The sequence below is a fragment of the Podarcis cretensis genome (assembly GCF_951804945.1).
Source record: "Podarcis cretensis genome assembly, chromosome: 16".
In the NCBI taxonomy this organism is placed as follows: Eukaryota; Metazoa; Chordata; class Lepidosauria; order Squamata; family Lacertidae; genus Podarcis; species Podarcis cretensis.
The window spans coordinates 36,897,175-36,923,681 of record NC_137186.1 but is presented as its reverse complement, the minus strand read 5'-3'; the positions used below and the strand labels follow the sequence as shown (position 1 = coordinate 36,923,681).

The 26,507-nt window shown below is 47.0% G+C and overlaps 1 protein-coding gene across 15 annotated transcripts in view; it reads right to left on the bottom strand.

The window, feature by feature from the left end:
* RIMBP2 (RIMS binding protein 2) overlaps positions 1 to 26,507 on the bottom strand; it is a 187,907-nt gene that overhangs the window by 68,155 nt on the left and 93,245 nt on the right. For 13 of the 15 annotated variants that reach the window (XM_079956383.1, XM_079956390.1, XM_079956377.1 and 10 more), the window contains exons 1-3: positions 22,834 to 22,938; positions 12,443 to 12,547; positions 8,771 to 8,821 (exon numbers count right to left, since the gene is read on the bottom strand). In XM_079956383.1, coding sequence (XP_079812509.1) covers positions 8,771 to 8,821; positions 12,443 to 12,544 — 153 coding nt within the window. In that variant the 5' untranslated portion in view covers positions 12,545 to 12,547; positions 22,834 to 22,938. Of the gene's footprint in view, positions 1 to 8,770; positions 8,822 to 12,442; positions 12,548 to 22,833; positions 22,957 to 26,507 lie in introns of those variants that run through there. The other 2 variants (XM_079956387.1, XM_079956382.1) reach the window with 1 other exon arrangement.

Below are 26,507 nucleotides of genomic sequence, written 5' to 3'. Positions count from 1 at the left end.
ATGCAGAACAAAAGAAAGATCTTTAAAACAAAAAACCAAAAAAGCTGAACAACAACAACAGATTAGAACACACTTCTCTTTTCACACATTTCAAACCAACATATATATTGTGCGTATCTACGCCACATGTTCAGACCCATTTCAAATATATCCTGGGAGCCGTAGTTTGGGTAAGAGTGCTTGGTGACCCTTTGTTCAAAGTCCGCAGACCCTCCATGGAAGGTTTTTCCCAATGCTTCAAGGGGCACACAGGCGATTCACTGCGAGGCAAGTCACCATGTTTCCCCAGAATGCCTCGGCTGGAAGACTGCCATATCATCATAGCACAGTGTCATTTCAATTGAGGCACTGCTGAAATCAAAAGACGGCAGCCCACACGGGGCTACCTGGGGCTGCCATATTTCCATTCCCTGCCAATGATACATCCAGAACAACACTGGGCTCACCCACACTTTTGATTGCTATTGTGTATAGTGTATACCAATTAATTCCACTGGGTCCCATTGATCTGCAGCTGTGCCTTGCAGAAATCCAACCTTGCCCCCAATTTGAATCTTATTGGATGCGTGGAAAATACAAAGAGTTTTGCTTAGCTTCAACTCCAAAGTGTGGATGAGCCCACTGCATTCAGCGGTGGAGCAAGCCAATCGGGCGCCTGGGGTCGTGTGTGTGCCCTGCGCCCAGGAGCAGGGCCAGCTGCCTGTGGGGTGGGGCCAAGCAGGGCAGGATGCTCTGTGAGGCCTCCGAGGAGTCTGCCTGCCTCTTCCCACTCAGCCGCCCTACAGCTGAGGGGGAGGTGGCAGGCAGACGGTTTGGGGCAGCGCGGAGCCTGTGGGCGCCCAAGCCGCTGCGTCACTCCCAGAAGAGATGTGTGGCTCAGGTGCGCTGCAGGCCCCGTGGTAAGTGCCGCCCGGCATTTTGTCACCCCGCAGTGGTGACACTCAGGGTGACCCACCCCCACCGCCGCCCCTTCCTCAGCCCCTGACTGTGTCATGATGTAGCGTTCTTTTTTCACTGATTAAGGCATTTTGGTGGGAACAGGGCACTGCCCCAACTGCAGGCTTGTTTCAGCAGCTTCACGCCGCTTGAAGTGGTGGGAAAAGCAAGAAGCGTTTCAGGGGGTCAGGTGGCCAGTAGGGTGGAAGGCAAGGAGGCCAGCAGCAGGTGGAACCAGAGCCAAGGACAGGCAAAATCATTCCCATCCTCCTCCCTGCTGAGTTTCACAAAGGGCAAGACAGAGATGGAGGAGGAGGAATTCAGCAAGCAGGGCTAGCTCCTCAACTGGATACAAGTAAGGAGACAGCTGTGTGGGCTGGGGGCAGATTCAAGCTGGCAGGGCAGTGACCCGTTTGCTTTAAGGGACCAGCCTTCACTGATGAGGAAGATGCTGCCTCCGTTGTTTTCACCACTAAGCCTCTTGGCCTTGAGAATATTGCAACTCTCTCCTGCCCCTCAAGAAACCTTGCAAAATGCCACCCAGCATTTGCAGCCTGCAAAAGCTCGAGGACATTCTTTACACAGCGCTGCACAAAGCAATTCGTTGAGTTTCTTGATAGGGAAATAAGAGAGCGGAACACAAGTTGGAAACTAGTTTCCCTTTTTCGAGAATGAGTAACGTAGATATGCCAACTGAGACGTTTACCATACTCAAACGAAGAAAAGAAAAATGGCATGCATTAACAACAACCACACTGGCATACGTTTAGGGGAGGGGGAGATCAATAGTGCCACTGATTAGCAATCGCAACAAGCCAATTAAATAAACACATGGGGGAAATTAATAAGCTCAAGGGCGATGTGAGATCAATAAGCAAATCACAAAGGGGAGAAACAGCAGACAATCCAAGCGAAATTGGAATTTCAGGAAGGATAAATGACCTCTTCCTGGCTATAGCTGCTCCCTCCCAGCTTGATCAAACTAATTTCCTCTTGCATTTGCTAGGGGTTTTAGCTACCTTATATGATTTAGTTTTTTTAAAAAGCAATTTTAATACCCTTGATGGTGGCAGTGAAATTGCACAAATAACGTTTCACATGAAAACTTTAAAAGGAAGAAAAACCCAAACCCTTGGCTGGCCCCTGGGGCTAGTGACAATGGTGACACTGGTTTTGCCCATGAGGCCCAAAACACTGCAAAGGCATGTTGAATCCTTTAACCCCACCCCCCAGGATAAAGAGCAACAGAGGCTTTGGCAGGGACCCTCCCCCCACCCCATCCCAAGAAAATGCTGCTCCACCTGTTCTTTGTGTTATTCATTTTGCCTCTGCAGTAGTGAAGCCTGCACTGTTTTAAAAAATAACAATAGGAAGGTGTTTGTTCTTTTGGTTCAAGATATGTTAGGAAAAAGTGCCCTGCAGTCCATCTGATGTCTGTACAGATGACAATATCCATCAACGTATGTACCGTATTTTTCGCTCTATACGACGCACCAGACCACAAGACGCACCTAGTTTTTGGAGGAGGAAAACAAGAAAAAAAAAAAATTCTGAATCTCAGAAGCCAGAATAGCAAGAGGGATTGCTACGCAGTGAAAGCAGCAATCCCTCTTGCTGTTCTGGCTTCTGGGATAGCTGCGCAGCCTGCATTCGCTCCATAAGACGCACACACATTTCCCCTTACTTTTTAGGAGGGAAAAAGTGAGTCTTATAGAGCAAAAAATACGGTATGTATTTACAGGTCCAGCATGTGTGTGCATCAGAGTCAAGTTTCATTAGGACCTCTAATCTCTGGGATTCAGCATGTATAGACCCAGGGGAGAGGGCTGAGCTTTGGAAAACTAAAGATTTAGCAACACACACACACACACCCCACACATTTCACAAGGCATCCTCCAAAGGTAAAGCAGGGGCAACAATTTGCCAGGGGTAATTTCAATTTCCTGGTCCCTGCCTGCCTCTGCGGTTTCCTATTGAGGCTTCTTAGGAAGAGCTGCAAGTTTTGCCATTTTATGTCAGTGTAACTTGCAAGATTGGCTATTTATTAGGGTTCAGCCCTTTGTCAGGCACCAAAGAATTATAAAGTGTGCCTTTAGGTGCAACCCTCTGCACAATGCAGGAAACTGAGTGCCAGAGCATCTTCAACTGATGGCTGTCCAGCCTCTGCTTGAAGAAGACCTCCAGCAAGGGAGAGGCCACTGTTTCTCTAAGAAATTGCTTCCACTATCAAATCATGTGAAATTTAACCCCCCAGCAGATCTAGTCCTGCCCTCTGGGGTAGCTATTGCCCTCCTTTGTGAAACAGCCCTTCGGGTGTTTGTAGAGCCCTGTCATTTTGCCCCTCTCTCTTCTCCAGGCCAGCAGTCACTGGTGACCACTGAGACTGGCAAGGAAGCATGCAAGGAGCCCAGAGACGAAGCAGTGCCAGAGTCAGCGCCAGCAGAGTCACTTGTGCTAGCTTTGCCTCCATCCTCCTCTCTGCTAGACCACTGGATTACTACAATGCACTCTAAGCAGGACTTCCCTGCATAGTTGGTGCAGAATGTTACTGCAGCACAACTCCTGCTGACCAGGAGTGAGGCCTTGTGAGCATGTAATAACACCCATGCTCAGAGACCTGCCCTGGTTGCTGATCTGCTGCTGAGATTCAAGGTGTTACTGTTAGTACACAAAGCCCTTAATAACTTGGGACCATTTTACCTATGAGATCGCCTTTCTGCAGATGCACCCACTCAACCACTTTGATCAGCCAAACAGGCACTGCCACAGCTGCCACATAATACCTGTTCCAAATTGGTAAGAACTCGGTCATTTCGCGTGGCAGCACCTACACTTGGGAACTCCCTGCCTATTGCTACCAAGCAGGTGCCTTCACTGAACTCTTGCACCCGCTAAAAAAATTCTTGTTTAGGCAAGCCAACTCAGATGCTTAGAAATGCTGGCACAACTTTTAACCTGTTCAAGGATTTTAACTTTTTGTATGTTTTAAAGTATTTAAAGGCGGCGGGTACGGATTTTTTGTCAGGATTCACTCCTGAAGCCTTTCCCATGAATGAGCATATAGCCACAAGGCAGCAGAGGTTTGGGATCAGAGATTTCCTTCTCCTAGGTGGGCTACCTTCCCAGAGCCTCAACTTCCTACTTCTCTTCCCAGCACATGCAAAAACCACCTTCTTAACCGCTGGCCCCACTGCTGGTCTCGTCCGGAGCTTGTCTTCATGTGCAGGGGAAGTCCCTCACTGAGGGTCTGGGACCCATCAGCTACCCTCAGCCTGGTTTAGCGACTCAATCGAAGCTATTTCCCGAATTGTGGTTGATGTTGCATGCTGACAGCTTCTGGGAGCCACAGGTGAGAGCTGAGTGAAGGGTGGGAATCAAAGGTGGGCAAACTACCTCAGAAGGAGCACAACATGTCCCCACCAGAGGCACTATCTCTCCTCTAAAGGTAAAGGGACCCCTGACCATTGGGTCCAGTCGTGGCCGACTCTGGGGTTGCGGCACTCATCTCGCTTTATTGGCCGAGGGAGCCGGCGTACAGCTTCCGGGTCATGTGGCCAGCATGACTAAGCCACTTCTGGAGGACCAGAGCAGCGCATGGAAACGCCGTTTACCTTCCCACCAGAGTGGTAACTACTTGCATTTTGACGTGCTTTTGAACTGCTAGGTTGGCAGGAGCAGGGACCGAGCAAAGGGAGCTCAACCCTTCGGGGGATTCGAACTGCTGCCCTTCTGATCGGCAAGTCCTAGGCTCTGTGGTTTAATCCACAGCACCACCCGTGTCCCATCTCTCCCCTAACACCCCATATACCCCATGAACTAACTAGATAATTGTGTGTGGCTTTTTTAAAAAAACTAACTAAATAAATAAAAACCCTGTGATAAAGGAATTGCAGCAGGTGCAACCAACATGGTAGCCTTTAGATACTGTTGGCCTCCAAATCCCCCCCAGTCCCAGCCAGAACAGCCAATGGTCAGGGGTGATGGGAATCCAACAACATCTGGAGGGGGGGCTACTTTTGCTATCCCTTAATTGCTACCCCATAAGAGCAATGCAGAGAGCAGCAGACCATTGTGCCTGTTTTTTCAAAGCAATTTTTTTTCACTCAACGGGCCTTCCTCGTGGATTAATGGCCGGTTCAGAGGACTAGAAGGCAAAGAGGCACAATCCCAGAGTCGATAAGATGTACCCAGTCATTAATCCCCAGGAAATACCCAGCATCAAAGATCATTATTACTATTAGAAGTCATTAATGAAGCCGGTGGAGGCATATAGATTTTTACTTCTCTGGGCACCAGCTGTACAGACAGGGCAATTAATGGGCTTTGACTGAGCCAGGGAGATTATCAGAGGCAGCTTTCGATATTCTGCTTGATGTGACAACCTTGTTTATTGCTAAGTTCATGAGGCTTCCGATAAAGTCTAATAAAAATGCTGGGATTCTCCTTAAAAATAAAAAGGGCCTTTTCTGAGCCCATCTAACATTCTTATAAGAAACATAAATGAGCTTCTATGTTGCCCTTGTCTCCACTTACTCCTTGTGATCCCCCATTCTTTTTTTAAAAAAATGCAAAGCAAGAGAATTTTCTTAGGACCTCTTAATCATCGAGGCAGTCTTCCTCAATCTGATTGCCTCTGGATGTTGTTCTACAGTGGTACCTCGGGTTACATACGCTTCAGGTTACATACGCTTCAGGTTACACACTCCACTAACCCAGAAATAGTGCTTCAGGTTAAGAACTTTGCTTCAGGATGAGAACAGAAATCGTGCGGCGGCAGCACGGCAGCAGCAGGAGGCCCCATTAGCTAAAGTGGTGCTTCAGTTTAAGAACAGTTTCAAGTTAAGAATGGACCTCCGGAACGAATTAAGTACTTAACCTGAGGTACCACTGTACTGCAGGGGACGCAGGTGGCGCTGTGGGTTAAAGCCTCAGCGCCTAGGGCTTGCTGATCGAAAGGTCGGCGGTTCGAATCCCTGCGGCGGGGTGCGCTCCCGCTGCTCGGTCCCAGCGCCTGCCAACCTAGCAGTTCGAAAGCACCTCCGGGTGCAAGTAGATAAATAGGGACCGCTTACCAGCGGGAAGGTAAACAGCGTTTCCGTGTGCGGCTGTGGCTCGCCAGAGCAGCGATGTCACGCTGGCCACGTGACCCGGAAGTGTCTCCGGACAACGCTGGCCCCTGGCCTCTTAAGTGAGATGTGCGCACAACCCCAGAGTCTGTCAAGACTGGCCCGTACGGGCAGGGGTACCTTTACCTTTACCTTTTACCACTGTACTGGATTTGTCATCATCCACGACTGTTGGAATTGCTCACTGGTTTTAGAATCTGTCAGCTGACCTGGAGTGGCCAATGCCTGCCAACCAAGCCTTATAAAGCCATCACTTCAAAGCAACTGGTCTCTGTGGCAGGGGAGGAAAACTGCTTAGGAGCCTTCTTTGCTTCTCCTGACTTCTGCCTTGGATTGTGATGCCTGCCTGCTTTAAACCTTGCACTTGATTCTGTCCTACTTGGACTGACCACCAGGTCTTCCTGTGTTCCTGGAGCTGCCTCTGGCATTAACCTTTGAGAGGTCTGACACAATCATAAGGGTTAGATGCCTGCATTTGTTTTTAAAAGTGACGTTCTAAGGAAGCTGAATGCTGTAGCTGGTGTCACATGCTAGACCTCTCCCTCCACTGTCAGAGGCAGCATCTCTCACTTGGACTACTGCAATGCGCTCTGTGTGGGGCTACCTTTGAAGGTGACCTGGAAACTACAACTAATCCAGAATGCGACAGCTAGACTGGTGACTGGGGGAGGCCGCCGAGACCACATAACACCAGTCTTGAAAGACCTACATTGGCTCCCAGTACATTTTCGAGCACAATTCAAAGTGTTGGTGCTGACCTTTAAAGCCCTAAACGGCCTCGGCCCAGTATACCTGAAGGAGTGTCTCTACCCCCATCGTTCAGCCCGGACACTGAAGTCCAGTGCTGAGGGCCTTCTGGCGGTTCCCTCACTACGAGAAGTCAAGTAACAGGGAACCAGGCAGAGGGCCTTCTCAGTAGTGGCACCCACCCTGTGGAATGCCCTCCCACCAGATGTCAAAGAGAAGAACAACTACCAGACTTTTAGAAGACATCTGAAGGCAGCCCTGTTTAGGGAAGCTTTTAATGTTTAATGGATTATTGTATTTTAATATTCTTTTGGAAGCCGCCCAGAGAGGCTGGGGAAACCCAGCCAGATTGGCAGGATATAAATAATAAATTATTATTATTATTATTATTATTATTATTATTATTATTATTATTATTATACCAGAGGGTAGAACCTGAACCAACAGATTCAAATGACAAGAAATGAGACTCCAGCTACATGTCAGGGAGAACTTTCTAATGGTAAGAACTACTGTGGGCTTTAAACAGAACTTGGATGGCCATCTCTCATGAGTTATTTAGCTTGATTCCTGCATTGCATGGTGTTGAACTAAATGACCCCTGGGTTCCCCTTCCAGCTATGCAAGTCTGTGATTCTATGAAAGGAATCCTACATGTGTCTTCATCATATTCAATGGGAAATCTGCTCTACTTCCCAGTGGGGAGGAGTTGCAGTGGACCGCATGGCCACCCACTCTCCTCTGGGGGCGGGGGATGAAGTCCCGCATCACCTGGAGGTTCCCGGCCATGTCACTGTCCAGCCAGCCAATCCGCTGGCTGGGGGGCATGGCCAGGCCCCATTTAAACTGAAGCGCAAGCTCAGAAGTCAGTTTCATCATATTCAATGGGAATTACCCACCCCCTCTGCCCATAGATGTGTATAGGGCTGAAGCCTAAATCAGGCATAGGCAAACTCTGGCCCTCCAGATGTTTGGGACTACAATTCCCATCATCCCTGACTACTGGTCCTGTTAGCTAGGGATGATGGGAATTGTAGTCCCAAACATGTGGAGGGCTGGAGTTTACCTATGCCTGGCTTAAATCAATCAAACATACATACATACATACATACATACATACAAATGTACTGATAATAATCAGCCCGTTATAGAAACCTTGGTTTTTCAATGGCCTGCCTTAACCAATCAAGCAATTCCACTGGAATATTTTTGCTGTTTAGATTGTGCCAACTTCGTTTGCGGTTATAGCATGTTTCAATGTAATTTCCCAAAGCGGGCATGCCGTATTGGAGTATACAATTCACATCCTTAAAATATCAAAAGCACACTTTCTGAGATCTGAAGGCAAGGCACAAAGAATCATAATTTAGCAAGCAAAACCTACCACTCCTTGTTGGGAGGAACAGCCATTATTAATTATATTATTTTGAAAATTCCCTGTTAACAGCAACACATCAGAAAAACCCCAAAACATAAAATGAGCATGCTCTTAACTCTTAGCTCGGCTAATATTTGCTTTGCCCTTGCCTGTTAATCCACCAGTTGATGAATCGACCAGTTAAAACGGGTGAGGAAGCACAGGACCTGGACTGAATGTAGCCCTCTGGGTCTCCTTCTTTGACCACACCCCTCAGGGCCCCACTCTGCATCCCTCCAAATGCTTTCAGCTGACTGGAATGTGTCCTTGAACAGTAATAACGCCTCTTGCATCCTTGGATAGACAGATGGATGGTGAATGGTATGTGTGGAGACCTCTAACTTTGGTCACTTTCCCTGTTCCACACACTATCCCCTCTGGCCCCATCCACCGCTGGCATGAGGCCCCCCGAAAATTCCCCATGAATAAATGTGTCCTTTGGGCTGCTAAAGGTTTCCCATCCTTGAACACAACCAACCAAAGCTTGCAGTGCTATTCGCAGTGATAGCTCTGAGAGCAGAAAAAAGATTGTCGCCTTCCTTACCTCTAGCAGCTGAACTGCACCTTCATGTTCTTTCTTAGCTTCAACCTGAGCCTGAAAGAGACAGAGGAAGAAAATTAGACCAGCTCCTATTGCTCTAGAATAAATCTAGCCCAGGGGTCTGGTCCACTGTCCCTCAGGCCTTGTGGGGGGTCGGACTATATTTTGAAAAATAAAATAAAAAATGAACGGATTCCTATGCCGCACAAATAACCCAGAGATGCATTTTAAATAAAAGCACACATTCTACTCATGTAAAAACCATCAGCTGTGGGGAGGACTGGAGGGCATGCTCCCTTCCAGGGCCTTTTCCAACTGGCCCAGGGGGTGTGGCCCAGGTCCTTATTTGGAACAAACTTTTGGGGAAGTTGGGAAGTGTTCTGCGATTGTTTCTCTGTTCCAAGTGGTTAATGTGTTTCAAAATGTCCTCAAGCAGTCGGTGGCAATTTAAATTTGTATTTCTTTTTTCCCTTTTTTCCTTTGTTGGGGGTGGGTGGGTGGGATGGATATTTGGTGGGGGATTAATTTTAGTATAATTGTTCTGTTTTTGTTTTTTGTTGTTTTATTGGTTCTGTATAGTTTGTGTTTTGTTTTTAAGGGGCGGGATCAGGGCTGGGACAAGGTCCACAGGGGGGGGGGAGCACTGGGACATCCGATCTTGGTGATCATGGGCAGGAGGCAGAGTTACGCTAAGACCAGACCATGTCATTACCGAGGAGGCAGGTTTAGTCGTTGTTTGAGGACTATCCCTGCATCCGGGTCTGGCCTTGACCGGATGGATACTGGAATCAACAGGGGAAACCCACATGACCTGAAGGTGTTGTTGTGTAATGCCAGGTCAATTATGAATAAAACCACTGCCATCCACGACCTGATTGTGGATGGAGGATTTGACCTGGCATGTGTGACAGAGACCTGGTTGGAGGAAGCAGATGGGCCTGTCCTTGCCGCTGCTTGCCCACCAGGTTTCTCTTACGCACAGCAACCCAGGTCGTGTGGGCGGGGAGGGGGGGGTTGCAGTGATTTTTAGGAAGTCATTAGCTTGCATCAGGCGTCCCACTGGGAAGACCCAATTTTCTGAGTGCATGTTCTGGAAGTTGGGCAATAGTGGCAGTACAGGATTCCTTTTGGTGTACCGACCTCCCCGCTGCACCAAGGATTCCCTGTCCGAGCTGCTTCAGGCCGTGGCGGATGTTCTCCTGGAGACACCTAGTTTGGTTGTCCTAGGGGATTTTAACATCCACGCCGACACGACCTTACAAGGGGCCGCTCGGGACTTCATGGAAAGCATGGCCTCCATGGGGCTGTCCCTGAATAAGTTGGGCCCAACTCATAGTCATGGACATGCCTTAGACCTGGTATTCACCTCTAGTAACGTGGGTGATCTGACACTAAGTAAAAGTGAAACAAAAGAAGTGCCATCTTCACTGGGGGAAGTGGTACAGCATCTGCTTTGCATGCAGAAGGTTGCAGGTTCAATCTCCAGCATCTCCTGGTAGGCCTGGGAACACACATACCCCTCTGAAATTGTGGAGTGCTGCTGCCAATCAGTGTAGACAATACTTAGCTAGATGTGCCAATGGTCAGACGTGAGAGGAAGCAACTTGCTACTTTCCTCTGTTTGCATGCCTCCTCAACTCTTTGCTTTCAAAAGAAACTACGGAGAAAATGGGCTCGTCTGGAGACGCAACCTTTTATTCAGCTCCGTCAAACGCCTTTTCTTTCCATTGGCTTTTTGTGCTAGACTAATAAATGTTCCCTAATAGCATCTGATAAAAGAAAGAGACCACAAAGAGGTCTCTGGAGGGCAAACAATACCTTAGCAAGTAATAAGAAACTTTTGTCTTATCTACCATCACAGGTTTAATAAAAAATTATAAATATACCTTTCCAGAATTCAAACTCAAAATATCGATACTGAAAGCTACAACAGTACTCACTGCAAACACATTTCATAACAAACTTGGTTATCTGACTGGGTCCTCTTATCAGCATTGCGTCTGGGAAGGCATTATTGTGCCCTCCTTATTGTGACTTGGAGGCTAGATAGGGACATCTTGGCACTCTGTATATCCTCCTGATACAGGACTATCAGCCTGAATATGCTATCAGGGATCTAAGGTGGAAGCAGCAGTTATTAGCTTTCTTAATATGAAATGCAGCTATGGAATCTCATAAAAGGAGCAGCTCACCTATGAGGAAAAGCTGAGACATTCAGGGCTTTTTAGCTTGCAGAAAATGCAAGGAAGAGGAGGCATCATAGAGGTGTACGTGCACCCACAAAATACTAGAACATGGGGACATCCAATCAAAGCTGAATGTTGTGAGAGTCAGGACAGACAAAAGGAAATAATTCACACAGTTCACAGTTCAGCTATGGAATCTGTTCCCACAAGAGATAGTGATGGCCACCAACTTGGAGGCGGGTGGGGGCTTTAAAAGATGCTTAGACAAATCCATGGAGAAGACCATCAAGGCTGCTGGCCACAATGACTATGTTCTCCGACAGGGGAGGCAGTATGCCTCTGAAGACCAGCTGCTGGGAATCACAAATGAGGAGAGGCTCCATAATAATAATAATAATAATAATAATAATAATAATAATAATAATTTATTATTTATACCCCGCCCATCTGGCTGGGTTTCTCCAGCCACTCTGGGCAGCTTCCAACAAAATATTAAAATACAGTGGGGTCTGTTAAACATTAAAAGCTTCCCTAAATAGGGCTGCCTTCAGATGTCTTCTAAAAGTCTGGTAGTTGTTCTTCTCTTTGACATCTGACGGGAGGGCATTCCACAGGGCGGGTGCTACTACCAAGAAGGCCCTCTGCCTGGTTCCCTGTAACTTGGCTTCTCGCAGCGAGGGAACCACTGGACCTCAGTGTCTGGGCAGAACGATGGAGGTGGAGACGCTCCTTCAGGCATCTGGTCAACCACTGTGAGAATAGTGCCGGGTTAGAAGGGCCTTTGGCCTGATCCAACAGGGCTCTTTCTATGTTCTAACCATTGGTGCCTCAAGGGTTGAATTCTGCACCAACCTTATATTTGTTGGCTACCTCCTATGTGCCAGATGTTTGAATGTTCCTGCAGAACAGCAGTCTGCCTGGGTCAGGACTGTCTCCATGCTGACCAGCAGGGGCTGTCTGGGATTTCAGACCAAAGATCTTTCCCAGCCCTAGCTAGAAATGCCAGGGACCATTTGAAAGCACAGTGTGTTCTCTACTTCTGAGTTATAGCCTTTCCCTTAACATAATGGACAGGGAACACACTGTTTCCCATCACCTGCAGGAGCTTGAATCTGTCCTCAGCCACTTTGTGAAAAGTGACATTTTCAGAGATGGAAGCAGCATTTAGCATTGTGCTACGGCTGGCTAGCTACCCAAGAACAGCAAGATAATGTACAAGGTGCCCTTAACACACGGTTGCACCAACTACTGATAAGAACCAAAGTTCTCAAAATATACGTTTCCATAACATGAAAAAATGGATCCAATAATGTATTCCACGTTCACGTAATGTCCTAACTAGAATGGGCTCAGATTAAGAAACGGGTTATGAAACTGATTTGTGAAATCTACCAGGGACTCACCTGTTTCACTCCTGGTGCCACACATGTGACGGCTTTGCCCTACTGCTTGCTTTTCACCCTTCCCTTCCTCCCACTGCCTTGCTTACCTTTTGCAGGAGTTCAATTTCCTGCTGTTTTGCGTTGAGAACAGCCAAGGCTTGCTCATGCTCCAATTCCAGCTGTTGCCGCCGTTCAGCAGCCTCTCGCATATGCTGTTGAGTGGAGAAGAAAACAACTCATCAGGCAAGTGTGAGGGACAGGTGCCAGGAACAGGTCAGTAATAGCTCACATACGGTGCCAGCAAAGTTAACTCTTTATTCAGAGAAACAAAGATCTCCAGAGACCAGGCCTAGTAAACACAGCAACTCGTCTGAGTATATCTTGCCCCTATGAGGCAGTTGTGAGGACTGAAGGTGAGCCTTCCCACAATTGTCTAAGGCTCCTCCTCCCCTGGGTCCTTCCCAAGCAAGCTGAGACTCCATCAGCACATCTATCTCTGCTCCACACTCTTCAAACCTTTTATGACCCTGGAAGATCAGGGGGGATGGGAACTGGTTGCAGCAGGAGGGGGAGACCCCCTGGCTCTTTCAGCTGCCTGCCTCATCTCTGCTTCCTCTCCAGCCTCTGCCACTGCCTCTTCCTGCTTGCTAAACCGTAAACCTTGTTACCTCTTCAGTTTCTGACACCTCCTCATTCCAGTCTGCTCCCTCTTCTCCTACTGACCACTCCTCATCGTCCCACCAACAACCCCCTGACTCGGAGCCTTCTTCTCTTGGGGTTTCCCAGCTGGTGCCTCTCACCACCCCTCTGCCTCCAGCCAGCCCATAACAGGAAGTGAACAACAGTTGCTTCCTTCTCACCCCAATATTACTCCTTTGTGGTGGAGAAAACACTTCAGCACAATGCCAATTAAATGTTGCCAACGTGATGCCCATTGATGTTTTTACCTGCTCCTCTTTCACTTCCCACTCTAAGAGATATTCATACATTCTTGATATATACTTTCCTTTATTATATATTAATTCTCTTTCAAAAATGGAAGTTTCTTTGGCAAGACCTTCTTTCTTATCTGTACACAATTTTTGATTTAGTTGGAAATATTGTATCCAATCAGACAATGGCATCTAATTTCATTGTATTTTTTTAAAGTTGGCTTTTCTTTGTCTGGTTCTAGTAGGTGGGCCACCCTCCCTTCATGTTTTTCCTTTTGACTGCTATTGCTTCCACTGGAGATGTCCACAAGGTATCTTTGGTTCCAAAATTCCTCTATATTTACTCCATATCTTATAGAGTGATTTCCTTATTACATGGCTTAAGAAACCTTTGTGGACCTTCACTTTTTCGTGTATTAGATAGGTGTGTGTGGGCCAGTTAAACAGCCTCTGTGGGCCGCTTCCAGCCCATGGGCTGCAGGTTGGGGACCCCTGGTGTAGACCCCTGGCCACAGTGATCCATGCGATGGTCACCTCCAGGCTTGACTACTGTAATTCGCTCTAGGTGGGGCTGCCCTTGAAGCTGTCCCAGAAACTCCAGCGGGTGCAGAATGCTGGAGTGAGACTCCTCATGGGGTCTCTGCCATGGGAGCATATTCACCCAGTGCTTTTCCAGCTGCGCTGGCTCCCGATGAAGTACAGGATCAGATTTAAGGTTCTGGTTTTGACCTTTAAAGCCCTTCACGGCCTAGGACCCTCGTACCTACGGGACCGCCTCTCCCGGTATGTCCCACGGAGAGCCTCAAGGTCCATAAATAGCAACACCCTAGTGGTCCCGGGCCCTAAGGAAGTTAGATTAGCTTCAACCAGAGCCAGGGCCTTTTCAACACTGGCTCTGGCCTGGTGGAATGCTCTGCCTCACGAGACCAGGGCCCTACAGGATCTGATTTCTTTCCACAGGGCCTGTAAGACAGAGTTGTTCCGCCTGGCCTTTGGCTTGGAGTTAATTTTATTCCCTTCCCCTCTTCCTTTTTTCTTTCTCCTCCTGTGATGAGGCTGCATTTTAGTACAGTGGTGCCTCACAAGACGAAATTAATCCGTTCCGCGATTCTCTTCGTCTAGCGGTTTTTTCGTCTTGCGAAGCAAGCCCATTGACGGCTTAGCGGATTAGCGCTATTAGTGGCTTTTAGCAGCTTATCGGCTTAGCGGATCAGCTGATAAGCGGCTTAGTGGCTTAGAAAAAGGGGGGGGAGGAAAAAAACAACACAGGAACTCGCAAGACATTTTCGTCTTGCGAAGCAAGCCCATAGGGAAATTCGTTTTGCGAAGCGCCTCCAAAACGGAAAACCCTTTCGTCTAGCGGGTTTTCCGTCTTGCGAGGCGTTCGTCTTGCGGGGCACCACTGTATTTTAATGTTTCAATATTTTAATGTTGTATTTTAATCTTGTTTTTAAATTGTATTCATTCAACTTGTTTTTATTATTGCTTGTTAGCTGCCCTGACTGGGGAGGGTGGGGTAAAAATAAAAATTATTATTATTATTATTATTATTATTATTATTATTATTATTATTACTGAGCTAGATTGTCTGGCTCAGTACCAGGCAGCTTCCTCTGTTCTTGTTTCTAACCATTTTACAGGGTTGCAAAAGAGAGAAGAGGCACCATTGGCCAGGATGGGATACAGTATTTCTCTTTCCATTGCACTGTTGAATCATAGGATTGCAAGGTTCGAAGGGACACCAGGGGTCATCTAGTCCAACCCCCCTGCAATGCACGAATCACAGCTGAGATGGGAAGAAAAAAAAGACTCTCTCTGCTCTTCAGAGATAGTTCCTAGAGTCACATCATAAGCTGGGTAGAATGCTATCTTATGTTCCCTTCTGAAATGCTCTGACGTGATTCTCAGTGGATCACTTTGCTTATTAATGGCTGCTGGTTCGCCTGGGGATAGTTCAAACTCTCAAGGCATCTAAACAGGCGACAGGACACATTAAAAATAATACATCACGGAAGGGGCTGAGTACAATGAGTTGGAAAGGCATGTGCTCAAGATGACATAGAGGGACAATGTGGTGGGACACCTGAATTGCAGGCAGAAGGTCCCAGGGCCAATTCTGAGCATCTGCAGTGAAAAAAACAATTAGGTGGCAGATGATGTGAAACACACACTGCCAGTTGGAGCATAAGGTAAAGGTAAAGGTACCCCTGCCCGTACGGCCCAGTCTTGACAGACTCTGGGGTTGTGCGCCCATCTCACTCAAGAGGCCGGGGGCCAGCGCTGTCCGGAGACACTTCCGGGTCACATGGCCAGCGTGACATTGCTGCTCTGGCGAGCCAGAGCCGCACACGGAAACGCCGTTTACCTTCCCGCTAGTAAGCGGTCCCTATTTATCTACTTGCACCCAAGGGTGCTTTCGAACTGCTAGGTTGGCAGGAGCTGGGACCGAGCAGCGGGAGCGCACCCTGCCGCGGGGATTCGAACCGCCGACCTTTCGATCGGCAAGCCACAGCGCCACCCGCGTCCCAGTTGGAGCATAGGGCAGTGGAATAGCCCTTCCTCTGTGAATTTAACTAATCCTCCTTTAACCACCATTTCTTTTGCTGGCCTCCCAGGGAATGGATCAACAGACATTCACACAAAGCCCTGTGTCCTTTAATCTGACATTCCTTCCCCCCAAACCTTTTCCTCTGTTGCAAACTATTCCCACCAAACCTGCAGGCAGTAAGTGGTGCCCGCTGAGGACTTTAGAGTAAGCAAAGGGAGTGAGCTCTCTTCGCCAATTCACAGAGAGATGGTCTTCCCTTTTGAAATCGTCCAGAATGAGCTGGCAAACATTGCACGAACCTTTATATCTATCTACCCATCACTATTTGGCCTGTTTTTGAAGGACTAAAATAGGAATGAAAGGCATCCAGCCTTGCTTGGCACGTCTTTTGGGGGGGAAAGGGCGGGGGGGGGCAGGTTGGAGAATGGGTGTTTTTTTTGTGTGTGTGTCTTTCATTTGCTGAAACCAAAGACAGAATTGCTTTCGTCTTCCTTTGTTCGCCTCTGAAACATCCACGCTGTGCCCTCTTTGGTCTCCTTTTTGCTTTCCTGACAAAGTTGTGATTGTAAAGCAATGTTTGAACCTCTCTTTATCTGTGTCACTCCAAAGGAGACTTAGCAGAAGCTGTTACTGTGGTTCAGTCAACTGACAAAATGTGTGTGTGTGTGTGTGTGTGTGTGTGTGTGTGTGTGTGTCTGTCTCTCTAGAGGAGGTTGACCCTGAAGCTCCTGCTCTGAGGGCAGCATATTTTTATAGATCAGCATAAACCATTTAGAAACTTATAACCATGCTAATTTTTATTTCAAATGTTCCTAAAAGGTAAAGGGTAAAGGGACCCCTGACCATTAGGTCCAGTCATGACTGAGTCTGGAGTTGCGGTGCTCATCTTGCTCTATAGGCCGAGTGTGCTGGTCCAGGCGGGGGAGGTTACCGTGGGGCGAGGTCCAGGACCTGAGTTGAGGGTCGGCAAAGCGGGGTCCACAGTGGGAAGCCGGGCAAGGACAGGAACTCTGGGGAAAACAGGACTGGATGCTGGCCGAAACAGCTCATCAACGACGTTGCTCCCACAACCTGGGACCGGGCTGACTGGCCTTTATCTTCTCTGAGGCCAGGGGCGGTCCCAGCCCCCAGGAGACCCGCCTCTCCTGGCCTTAAGGCGAGCACTCCTCCTGGGAGAAACCAGTTCCCTTCGCCTCTCTGCCCTGAGCCTCTGCAGTTCAGGAGAGGCTGAAGGGTTACTGGGCCCAGGGGGAGACTCACCTGTAGGCACTGAGTCCTCAACCACCTCCGGAGCCAGAGTGGATTCACCTGGTTCCTGCTCCTGAGGATCCGGCACAGGTGCAGGCGCTTCAGAATCAAGGCCCTGCCCCAGTTCAGCCGGCCCTGGAGGCAGGGACTCCTGTGCAGGCTGGGATTCCTCCGGTTCAGCCTCTGAATCGGATTCCCAGGCCATCACACCGAGGGAGCAGGCGTACAGCTTCCGGGTCATGTGGCCAGCATGACTAAGCTGCTTCTGGTGAACCAGAGCAGCGCACGGAAACACTGTTTACCTTCCTGCTGGAGCGGTACCTATTTATCTACTTGCACTTTGAGATGCTTTCGAATTGCTACGTTGGCAGGAGCTGCGACTGAGCAATGAGAGCTCACCCTGTCGCGGGGATTCGAACTGCCGACCTTCTGATCGGTAAGTCCTAGGCTCTGTGGTTTAACCCACAGCACCACATGCGTCCCTCAAATGTTTCTACAAGTGACAAATAATGTTTGTTCTGCAGTTGCAAGAAATCAGTCCTTTACCATAGCAGCACCTACACTTTGGAACTCCCTGTCCCTTGATATTAGGCAGACGCCTTCGCTGCATTGGTTTTGCCCCCTGCTGTATAAAATGTTTTGTTCCAGCAAGCTTATCCAGGCAAGTGATTTTAGCACATGGTTTGGACACATGGTTTTTAGTAGGTATAAGAACAGGCTGAATTGCTGAATGCATGAAAGTATACATTTCCTGCAAAAGAGACACAAAACTTTTGAGTATGCTAAAACTATCCAATATTAGAAGCACTGGGATGATTTTTAATCACAGGTTTTTATGGGCATTAACTTTCTACACATTGTTTTCCTCCTTCTTAGCATTCTTGCTTGGGGGAAAAAAGATTGATTTATAGATCTTGCTTTCAATGTTGGTTTGTTATTTAATTGGTCTTTCAAATGAATATTTTGGAGGGTTCCTTGTAAATCAGTTTTTGTTCTAGTAAGCGATATACAAATTTTGAGGAATAAATAAATAAATAATGTTCTGCCTGTCCACTTGTTAACCATTGAAGTGTGAGATTTGCTGATGAGTTACTTGATAAGCTCTGCTTTCTATTCTTCACACACACACACATTTCAAACCAGAGTTTCTAAGCCTCCTGCCTGCAGTCAAAGTTGGCAAGAAAGTCTGGGAAAAAGTTGAAGAAAACTCTTCTTCTTTTCATTACTGCTTGTGTGAGGAAGATAATTCAAAATCATCCCATTTCTCAAGCACACAGTAGGTTAAGGCAAGTGATTACAGCACTCTTGACAAGGTCAGAAAGCACAGGCTCAGCTTCTCACTATTTTGCATGTTGAGATGCATTTCTGCAATTAGGGATGTCAGAGAATTCCAGTCAAAACAGACCTGGCTGTTGAAATTGCCACATACTTGCTCACCGGATTAACCACATGCAAATACAAGTAGGCAATTGTTGACACCAAATTTAAAAAGCTGTGAATTTCTATCACTAATTTACATAACTTAAATCCAAGTTTCCATCTTGGGAAGCAAGCTCCATAGAATCCAGCAAAACTTACACCTCAGAAGTAGATCCCATTAAATTCAGTGCGGAAGTAAGATCCCATTAAATTCACTCCCACTGTTTGACATAGTAACTATTCTTTTAATTCATGTATATGGCATATGTAGCCTTACAGTGCAATCCTAAAAAATGTCTAAATTAATGGGGTTTAGGATTGCAGACTTGGTGTATGTATGTTTACTCAGAAGTAAATGTTTAGACAGCGTGTAATAATAAAAAATAATATTAATTTAATACTTTATATAACTCCCAAAGGACCCCAAGGTACAATGTCTTAAAGGTAAAGGGACCCCTGACCATTAGGTCCAGTCGTGGCCAACTCTGGGGTTGTGGCACTCATCTCGCTTTATTGGCCGAGGGAGCCGGCGTACAGCTTCCGGGTCATGTGGCCAGCATGACTAAGCCACTTCTGGCGAACCAGAGCAGTGCACAGATACGGCGTTTACCTTCCTGCCAGAGCAGTACCTATTTATCTACTTGCACTTTGATGTGCTTTCAAACTGCTAGGTGGGCAGGAGCAGGGATCGAGCAATGGGAGCTCACCCCGTCACGGGGATTAGAACCGCCGACCTTCTGATCGGCAAGTCCTAGGCTCTGTGGTTTAACCCACAGCGCCACCCGCGACCCTTAGCCAGGCACTAAAAAGACAGTAGGCACATCTCTCTTTAGGGAGGGCATTTCGGAGGCTCCTTGGAGCTAGTGATTTTGGGGCTGGAAATGTGAGCTTCACAGACTTAAAAATAGGAGCCTCAATTCAAGTCAGGACCAGGGCCATTTCAGTCTTGAGTCCAGCTCACAATGGGGTTCCTCCTGCTGCTCCTTGCTCTGTCTGCCTGTCAGCGACACAGCACTTGAAAAGGAGGTTGCTGGACAGGCCTGTGCTGACTCAGTCCTGAGCACACAGTGACAGTGTCAGACGGTGCTCTTGAGCATGCTCCAGAGCCCCATTACCTCTTGGGATCCTGCATTTTGGGTTAAAAGGTAAAGGTAAAGGACCCCTGACAGTTAAGTCCAGTCGCAGACGACTCTGGGGTTGCGGCACTCATCTCGCTTTATAGACCGAGGGAGATGGCGTTTGATCACAGACAGTTTTTCCGGGTTATGTGGCCAGCATGACTGAGCCGCTTCTGGCACAACGGGACACTGAAACCAGAGCAGCGCACAGAAACGCTGTTTACCTTCCCGCCGGAGCGGTACCTATTTATCTACTTGCACTTTGATGTGCTTTCGAACTGCTAGTTTGGCAGGAGCAGGGACCAAGCAACGGGAGCTCACCCTGTCACAGGATGTGGTCTAAACCACTGAGCCCCTTGGGCTTGCCATGACCTTCTGATTGGCAAGCCCAAGGGGCTCAGTGGTTTAGACCACAGCGCCAGCTGCAATTTGGGTTAATAAATCACAAAACCATGGAGTTGGAAGTGACCCACACAGGAATGCAGGAATCACAGCTAAAGAATTTGTGATAGACAGCCATTCAAATGCTGTTTGGAGGAGCACCCTCTATCTTCTGAGGGAGTCCACTCCACTGTCGGAGACGGGCACTCCTCGTCTGTTCCACAGCCTCCCTTAGGAAGGTGTCCATGAGGGCTCAGGCTCTAATAATAATAATAATAATAATAATAATTTATTATTTATACCCCACCCATCTGGTTGGGTTTCCCCAGCCACTCTGGGCGGCTTCCAACAAAATATTAAAATACAATAGTCTATTAAACATTAAAAGCTTCCCTAAACAGGGCTGCCTTCAGGTGTCTTCTAAAAGTCTGGTAGTTGTTGTTCTCTTTGACATCTGGTGGGAGGGCATTCCACAGGGCGGGTGCCACTACCAAGAAGGCCCTCTGCCTGGTTCCCTGTAACTTGGCTTCTTGCAGTGAAGGAACTGCCGGAAGGCCCTCAGCACTGGGCAGAACGATGGGGGTGGAGATGCTCCTTCAGGTATACTGGACCGAGGCCGTTTACGGCTTTAAAGGTCAGCACCAACACTTTGAATTGTGCTCGGAAACATACTGGGAGCCAGTGTAGGTCTTTCAAGACCGCTGTTACAGGCCCTGGTGGTCTGGGAGGTCCTTCTGGGAGTTCTTGTCCAGTCTCCCCGGCACAACAGCCTCTCTATCTTCTGCAGTCATCTCTGAGCCCAGACCTAGCTCCCCACCTGGCGCCCCTGCAGACTTCAAGTTCTGTCCACGTTGCTGCTGGATGCAAAAATCATGACAGCATCACAGCCTCCGAAGGGCGAGTTACAGCATTTGTCTCTCTTTCCACATTGCCCCATCCCAGTCGTCTCCAAAGTGTGTGTTCTTGCTCCAGGCGACAAGACGGCTTTGCTGAGGAAGCTGATCTCCGTGGTGGGGAAGGAATCTGCCCCGGGAACAGGTTTATTTTTAAAAGTTCCAATATTTATAAAAGCCTACCGTCGACATTAACGGAGACTCAGATGGCTTTTTGAATGTCATTGCCTTGTTTCAGAAAGATAACTGGAACGCAGGGAGGGAAGCGACCCAAATTTAATTCTGCGCTAGAATGTGGCGATCAAAGGGGCTTGTCGCCTCGCTCAGCCGAAGCCACATCCACGGCACAGAAGAGTCAGGGCGGATAGGAGGCTGGAGCACATTGGGCAGAAAGGAAGAGAGGGGGGGGAAAGGAGATCCATTTCCTTTGAGATGTTATATTTAACTTTCTGGAGCATTGTGTCAGCACATTTCAGCCCTGGCTCTTCTGCAAAGCTAATACATCTCGATATAATGAAAGGGAGAATTAAAACTGCTCCACCTCAGTGCAGGGCTGCTTTTTTATATTCAAAGGCGGAAAATGAAGACCACTTTCCTGGGTAGGCTACTACATGATGTAGGCAGCGAACCAATTGAAACAAACTCAATTTTGTTTGCATTTTAATGAGAAACAGTGTAATTCGCACTTCTCGAACCAATACGCGAACGGAAACCACATTTGCTATGAGTCCTGTAGGATGTGCTGCTCAGAACGCCCAGAGATTCTCAGGGTGGTGTATTGTCTAGGATTAACTGTTGTCATCAAGATGCTTAATTTTTTGCTGCTATTGGTGTTTGTTTGGGGGGGTTTTGGGTATTTTTTATTATTATGAGACCTTATTATGCGCTCCTGCTGCTCGGTCCCAGAGCCTGCCAACCTAGCAGTTCGAAAGCACCTCCGGGTGCAAGTAGATAAATAGGGACCGCTTACCAGCGGGAAGGTAAACGGCGTTTCCGTGTGCGGCTCTGGCTCGCCAGAGCAGCGATGTCACGCTGGCCACGTGACCCGGAAGTGTCTCCGGACAGCGCTGGCCCCTGGCCTCTTAAGTGAGATGGGCGCACAACCCCAGAGTCTGTCAAGACTGGCCCGTACGGGCAGGGGTACCTATTATGATTTATGTGTGGATTGTTTAATTTTATTGTACACTTCTTGAGATTTTTTTTTATTTAATGCTCACAGCTACTTTTGTTGTATATATTTTTTGTAATTATGTAAATCTTTTTAAGAATGTAAACTGCCTTGAGCATGGCTTAACTATGGGAAGGTGGCATACAAATAAACAACAGTAATTGGTGATGAAAACCAGATTTTGTGATGCAATTCTCCAAGCGCACAGTGCATACAGGAAGTGCATATATCAGAGGAAACTGTGTAGAATATAGGATTCTGTGAAGAGGGTGTGCAGCCAGATCTATGGCTGTTAATGTATTTTATTTTAGCCATCAATTTCAAAGGTCTCAAAGAGAAGACAACAGAGTCGACTAGTGTGTATGTCAGGCATAGACAAACTCGGCCCTCCAGATGTTTTGGGACTACAACTCCCATGATCCCTAGCTAACAGGACCAGTGGTCAGGGATGATGGGAACTGTAGTCCCAAAACATCTGGCAGGCTGAGTTTGCCTATGCCTGGTGTATGTAGTTTGCTTGACACAAGCACAAACTAAGGAGATTGCATAGAGAGTATGCAAAATGGAGGCGCAAGGGCAGCTGTGACAGCAGCAGCCTGCAGATCAACAGGATCTTCCTCCTATTTGAATGTTCAAACATTCCAAGGTTGCAATGCCAAGCTGGGCCTTGCCATAGGTTGCAAACAATTCAGCCCTTTGCTGAGTATCTTCCTTGCAATGACAATGACACTACTTACATTCAAGGGACCAGAGAGCTCCACATACAGTCTCTCAGCTTTCTTTCTACATACCTTTAGGACCTGCTCTAAGTTCTCCAGTTTGGCTCGGAGCTGGTGCTTCTCCTTCACAGCCAAATCACGTTCTTTGGTCACTGCGGCGAGGGTTTCTCTAAGCTGAACATAGTCTGTTTTCACCTAAACAAGAGCAGAGGAAAAACTGAGACAGAACAAATTGCATTTCCGCAGGTGCCATCAATGCGAAAGAAGAACCACATGATTGACGACTGTCAATTAGAATAGACTTAGAATAGAAAATTAGAGATTTGGGGAGCTTCCTGGCCTTCCATAATACCTCAGCAGTGCCACAGGCTGATAGCATCCATGCCATGCCACATTGAGGCAGTAATTGATGCAAAAGGGGCCCAAACCAAGCACTGAATACATATGCATGCTTCTACTTCTCAGTGGTCCAATACTGCTCTATTTGCAATCCTTGTTTTGCTGATCTCATTTAAGATTTTAATTTTCTGAGATTGTTAATTTGGGGTTTTCATTAGCTGTACGCCATGATCATCACAATTATAACAAATAAAGGCTTGACATATCTCGCTTTGCATGTCATGAGTCTATCTCATATATTAGTTCCACCTTTTAAGTTGAATTGCTGAAATAAATGGGGGGACTTCCGGGTTAGCGCCATCGGTGAATGGCGGAGTTCCTCCGACTGGAGGAGCGGGCTCCGTGAAAGTTGGGTCTTCCCACCGCGGCGAAGGTGGGGGCCCGCTAGAAACCCCAGGCGGAGGAGCCTGGGGACGTGGGGTTTGGCAGAGCGCCAAGAGCGCCTCCCCTACTCGCCGGGAAACCCCTTTTCGGGGCTCCGGAGCGAAGTGGGGTGAGCAGCGCGGTGCATCGAACCGACTGCTACTTTCACGGAGGGAAGCCACGCAGCCATCACCGGAGAGCGCTGACTTTTTCCTGATGATAATTGGACTCAAAAAATACCCGTGAGTAAAAACGGAAGATTTGATTAAGAAAACTACAAAATTTACGAATTAGGCACGAAGCGGGAAGGTCTAAACAGGAAGTCCGCCTTCCGCTTTGTAAACAGACTGAAGCAAAGACCTTATAAGCTAATTAGCCTGGAAAATTGATTTAAAGACTGAAATTTCCTGCATTCATAAACAACAAAACCCCCCTTGACAGCAGGGGAAAAGGGGGGGGGACCTCTGATTTCCTAAGCCTGCAGGAGAGAGTAAAGGAACATAAGTCTCCGTCGTCCCAAACCTGGGGACGGGGTGTCAGGACAGAAAGTTTTGGAGATGCCCATCGATTGAAAATGGTTTACTCTTGACAGATAGTAAAAAGAAGAGAAATAAATTAACTTTAATGCCGCTTTCTGCATTTTGCATGTTAAGGAAACAAAGTATTTGAAAACTGAAAGTAAATTTTCCATTGTTCGATACATTTTAAAGATGGATGTGAACTGAAATTGTGTCCCCTAGAGGGAGCTTGTCAATTTGTTGCTGCAGGTTATAGTGAAATTCTACAATTCTGGGAATTAGACCGTGGGACTGGCCGCCTGACCTTGAACAGCAATGTGCTGGGAAGAAACCTTGTTGTCTGACCTTGGCAGAATAAATGCTAAGCTACAGCAGCTGCATGAGAAAATGGACTTAATGAACGAAAAGCTAGACTCTATGTCTGTTGTAGCCAGTAAATATGAACTAACAGAAAATAAGGATAAAGAAGCTCTACAACAACTAACTCAGGAAACTGGCTTGACAGGGCAAGTTCAAGGGCAGATGATGACGGAAGAGGTTGTGATTGCACTTCAAAAGATACAGATGGAGAAACCTAAAGTCCTGCAGGACCAAAAGTCGCAGTACTGCAAGATTGAATATGATGTGTCTCTGGAAGTGTTTGGAGTTAAGGAAGCTTTTAGCTCTGGCAGGACTTTGGAACAGGTTGACAACTACTTCTGGAACAACTACTTTTTGGATTACAAAATTAACCTGGGGGAGTGGGACTCTGGGGAATGGGCTAGCTTGATGAAAGAAAACGGAGACTATTACCGGTTGGAGTTCCCCGGAAGCCCACCCCCCAAGGAGAAAGGGAAGAAATTACGAAAGAAACCAACAAGGGACAGGGAAGGGTGTAAGAATAAACAGGAACAACAAAATCTGCAGAGGGGGCATGGAAGTGACTTAAGAGCCTCGGATATCAGAACACCGGACTGATGGACTGGTCGTGAGACTGAAAGGACTGACATAACCCGAAACCAGGAAGAAGGGACGTTGGATAAAAACTTGAGGAGAACTTCTTTTTATTTTTGGAATTAGTTTGATATTAATGAAAAAACAGGGAATTTGTTGGAAAGGAAATAATTGGCATTAGTAGAAAGGTTTGAAGAAGTTAAGTATAAATATGGTTTAAACTTTGAAAATTTATGGGAAGAAATTTAAGGACTATTTGCAGAAACAGTGTAAAATCAATGGATGTTAAAATGAAGTAGGAATGAAACGAAGTGATTTCTAACAATAAGGTTAAAAAGGAATATGCAAAAAATGGCTTGATAATTAGATGAGAAATAGAATGATATAATATGTTTAAGATAAAGAACGAAGATAAAATAAGGAGGGAAAAATTTGCTGAATTAACTATTTGAATTGGAATACAAAGGAGGGAGGTGTGAGGAAGTCATGGAAATAAGTAAATGAATTATAGGACAGAGAAAGAGGGATTTGTTTTTAATCTGTTCTTATTTTTCCTTTTTTTCTGTACTTTGTATTTTCTTTTTTTGGATTATGTAATTTCTTTTTTTGTTCTTTTTTATTTTTTCTCTTTTTTCTTGGAAATTTCAATAAATATTATTTTAAAAAAAAAGAATTGCTGAAATAAATGAACTTTTCCACAATATTCTAATTTTCCGAGTTTCACCTGTGTGTGCAATTTTATGTGCCAGAAGACTGCCCTTTATTGGAAGCACCTTATATTTAAAGGGTTCTGTGTTCCAAATCTAGCTTAAAGATAAAGAACTCAAAGAAGCGGGGAGAGGGGGCTTGAAGTTACCACCAGAACGGTAGACTGAGAAGGCAACACAAAGGTTGCTCAGTCACAGTCTTCACCACTACAGTGAGATGTATGCCACGGAAGCTCACAGAAGCCAGAGGAATTTCAGAGTATGGTTTCCAGTGGCGAGAAGCAGTTGTCTTAGTGAACAAGTGCATGCATTGACGCTAGAGACAACATTTCTATTAACCACTCTGACACCTAATTTCTAGAAGCTCCAAAGACGGAAGCGAAACTCTGAAGAATGACAAATCCCAGCAACTCGCACTACAAATCGGAACAAGTCGTCTCCAAAAGGCAAATAAGCAGGATAAAGTGGGAATAGTCATTCATCCTGGGACAGACACTGGAAAATAGGACTGCCCAGTGGGGCTTGCTAGGGTGGAACACAGGGAGGCCAACAGTAGGTGGCGCCAGAGCCAATGACAGGCAGAGCCAACTCATGCTAGTTTTGCACAAACACAAGACTAATCTCTGCTGGGGTCTGTAGGATGAATCTGACAGGTACAGTAGTAGCATCCCATGGTCTGGCTTTAAGTAAGAAGGAAGACAAGGGAGGTGGGGGGCTGAGGGTAGACTGAGCTTGGTGGGGCAGTGTGGTGATCACACAGGGTCCCCGGACGTTTCACGGTCTATTGATCCCTGTTCCACCACTTTATTTCTCACTGCCACCACCC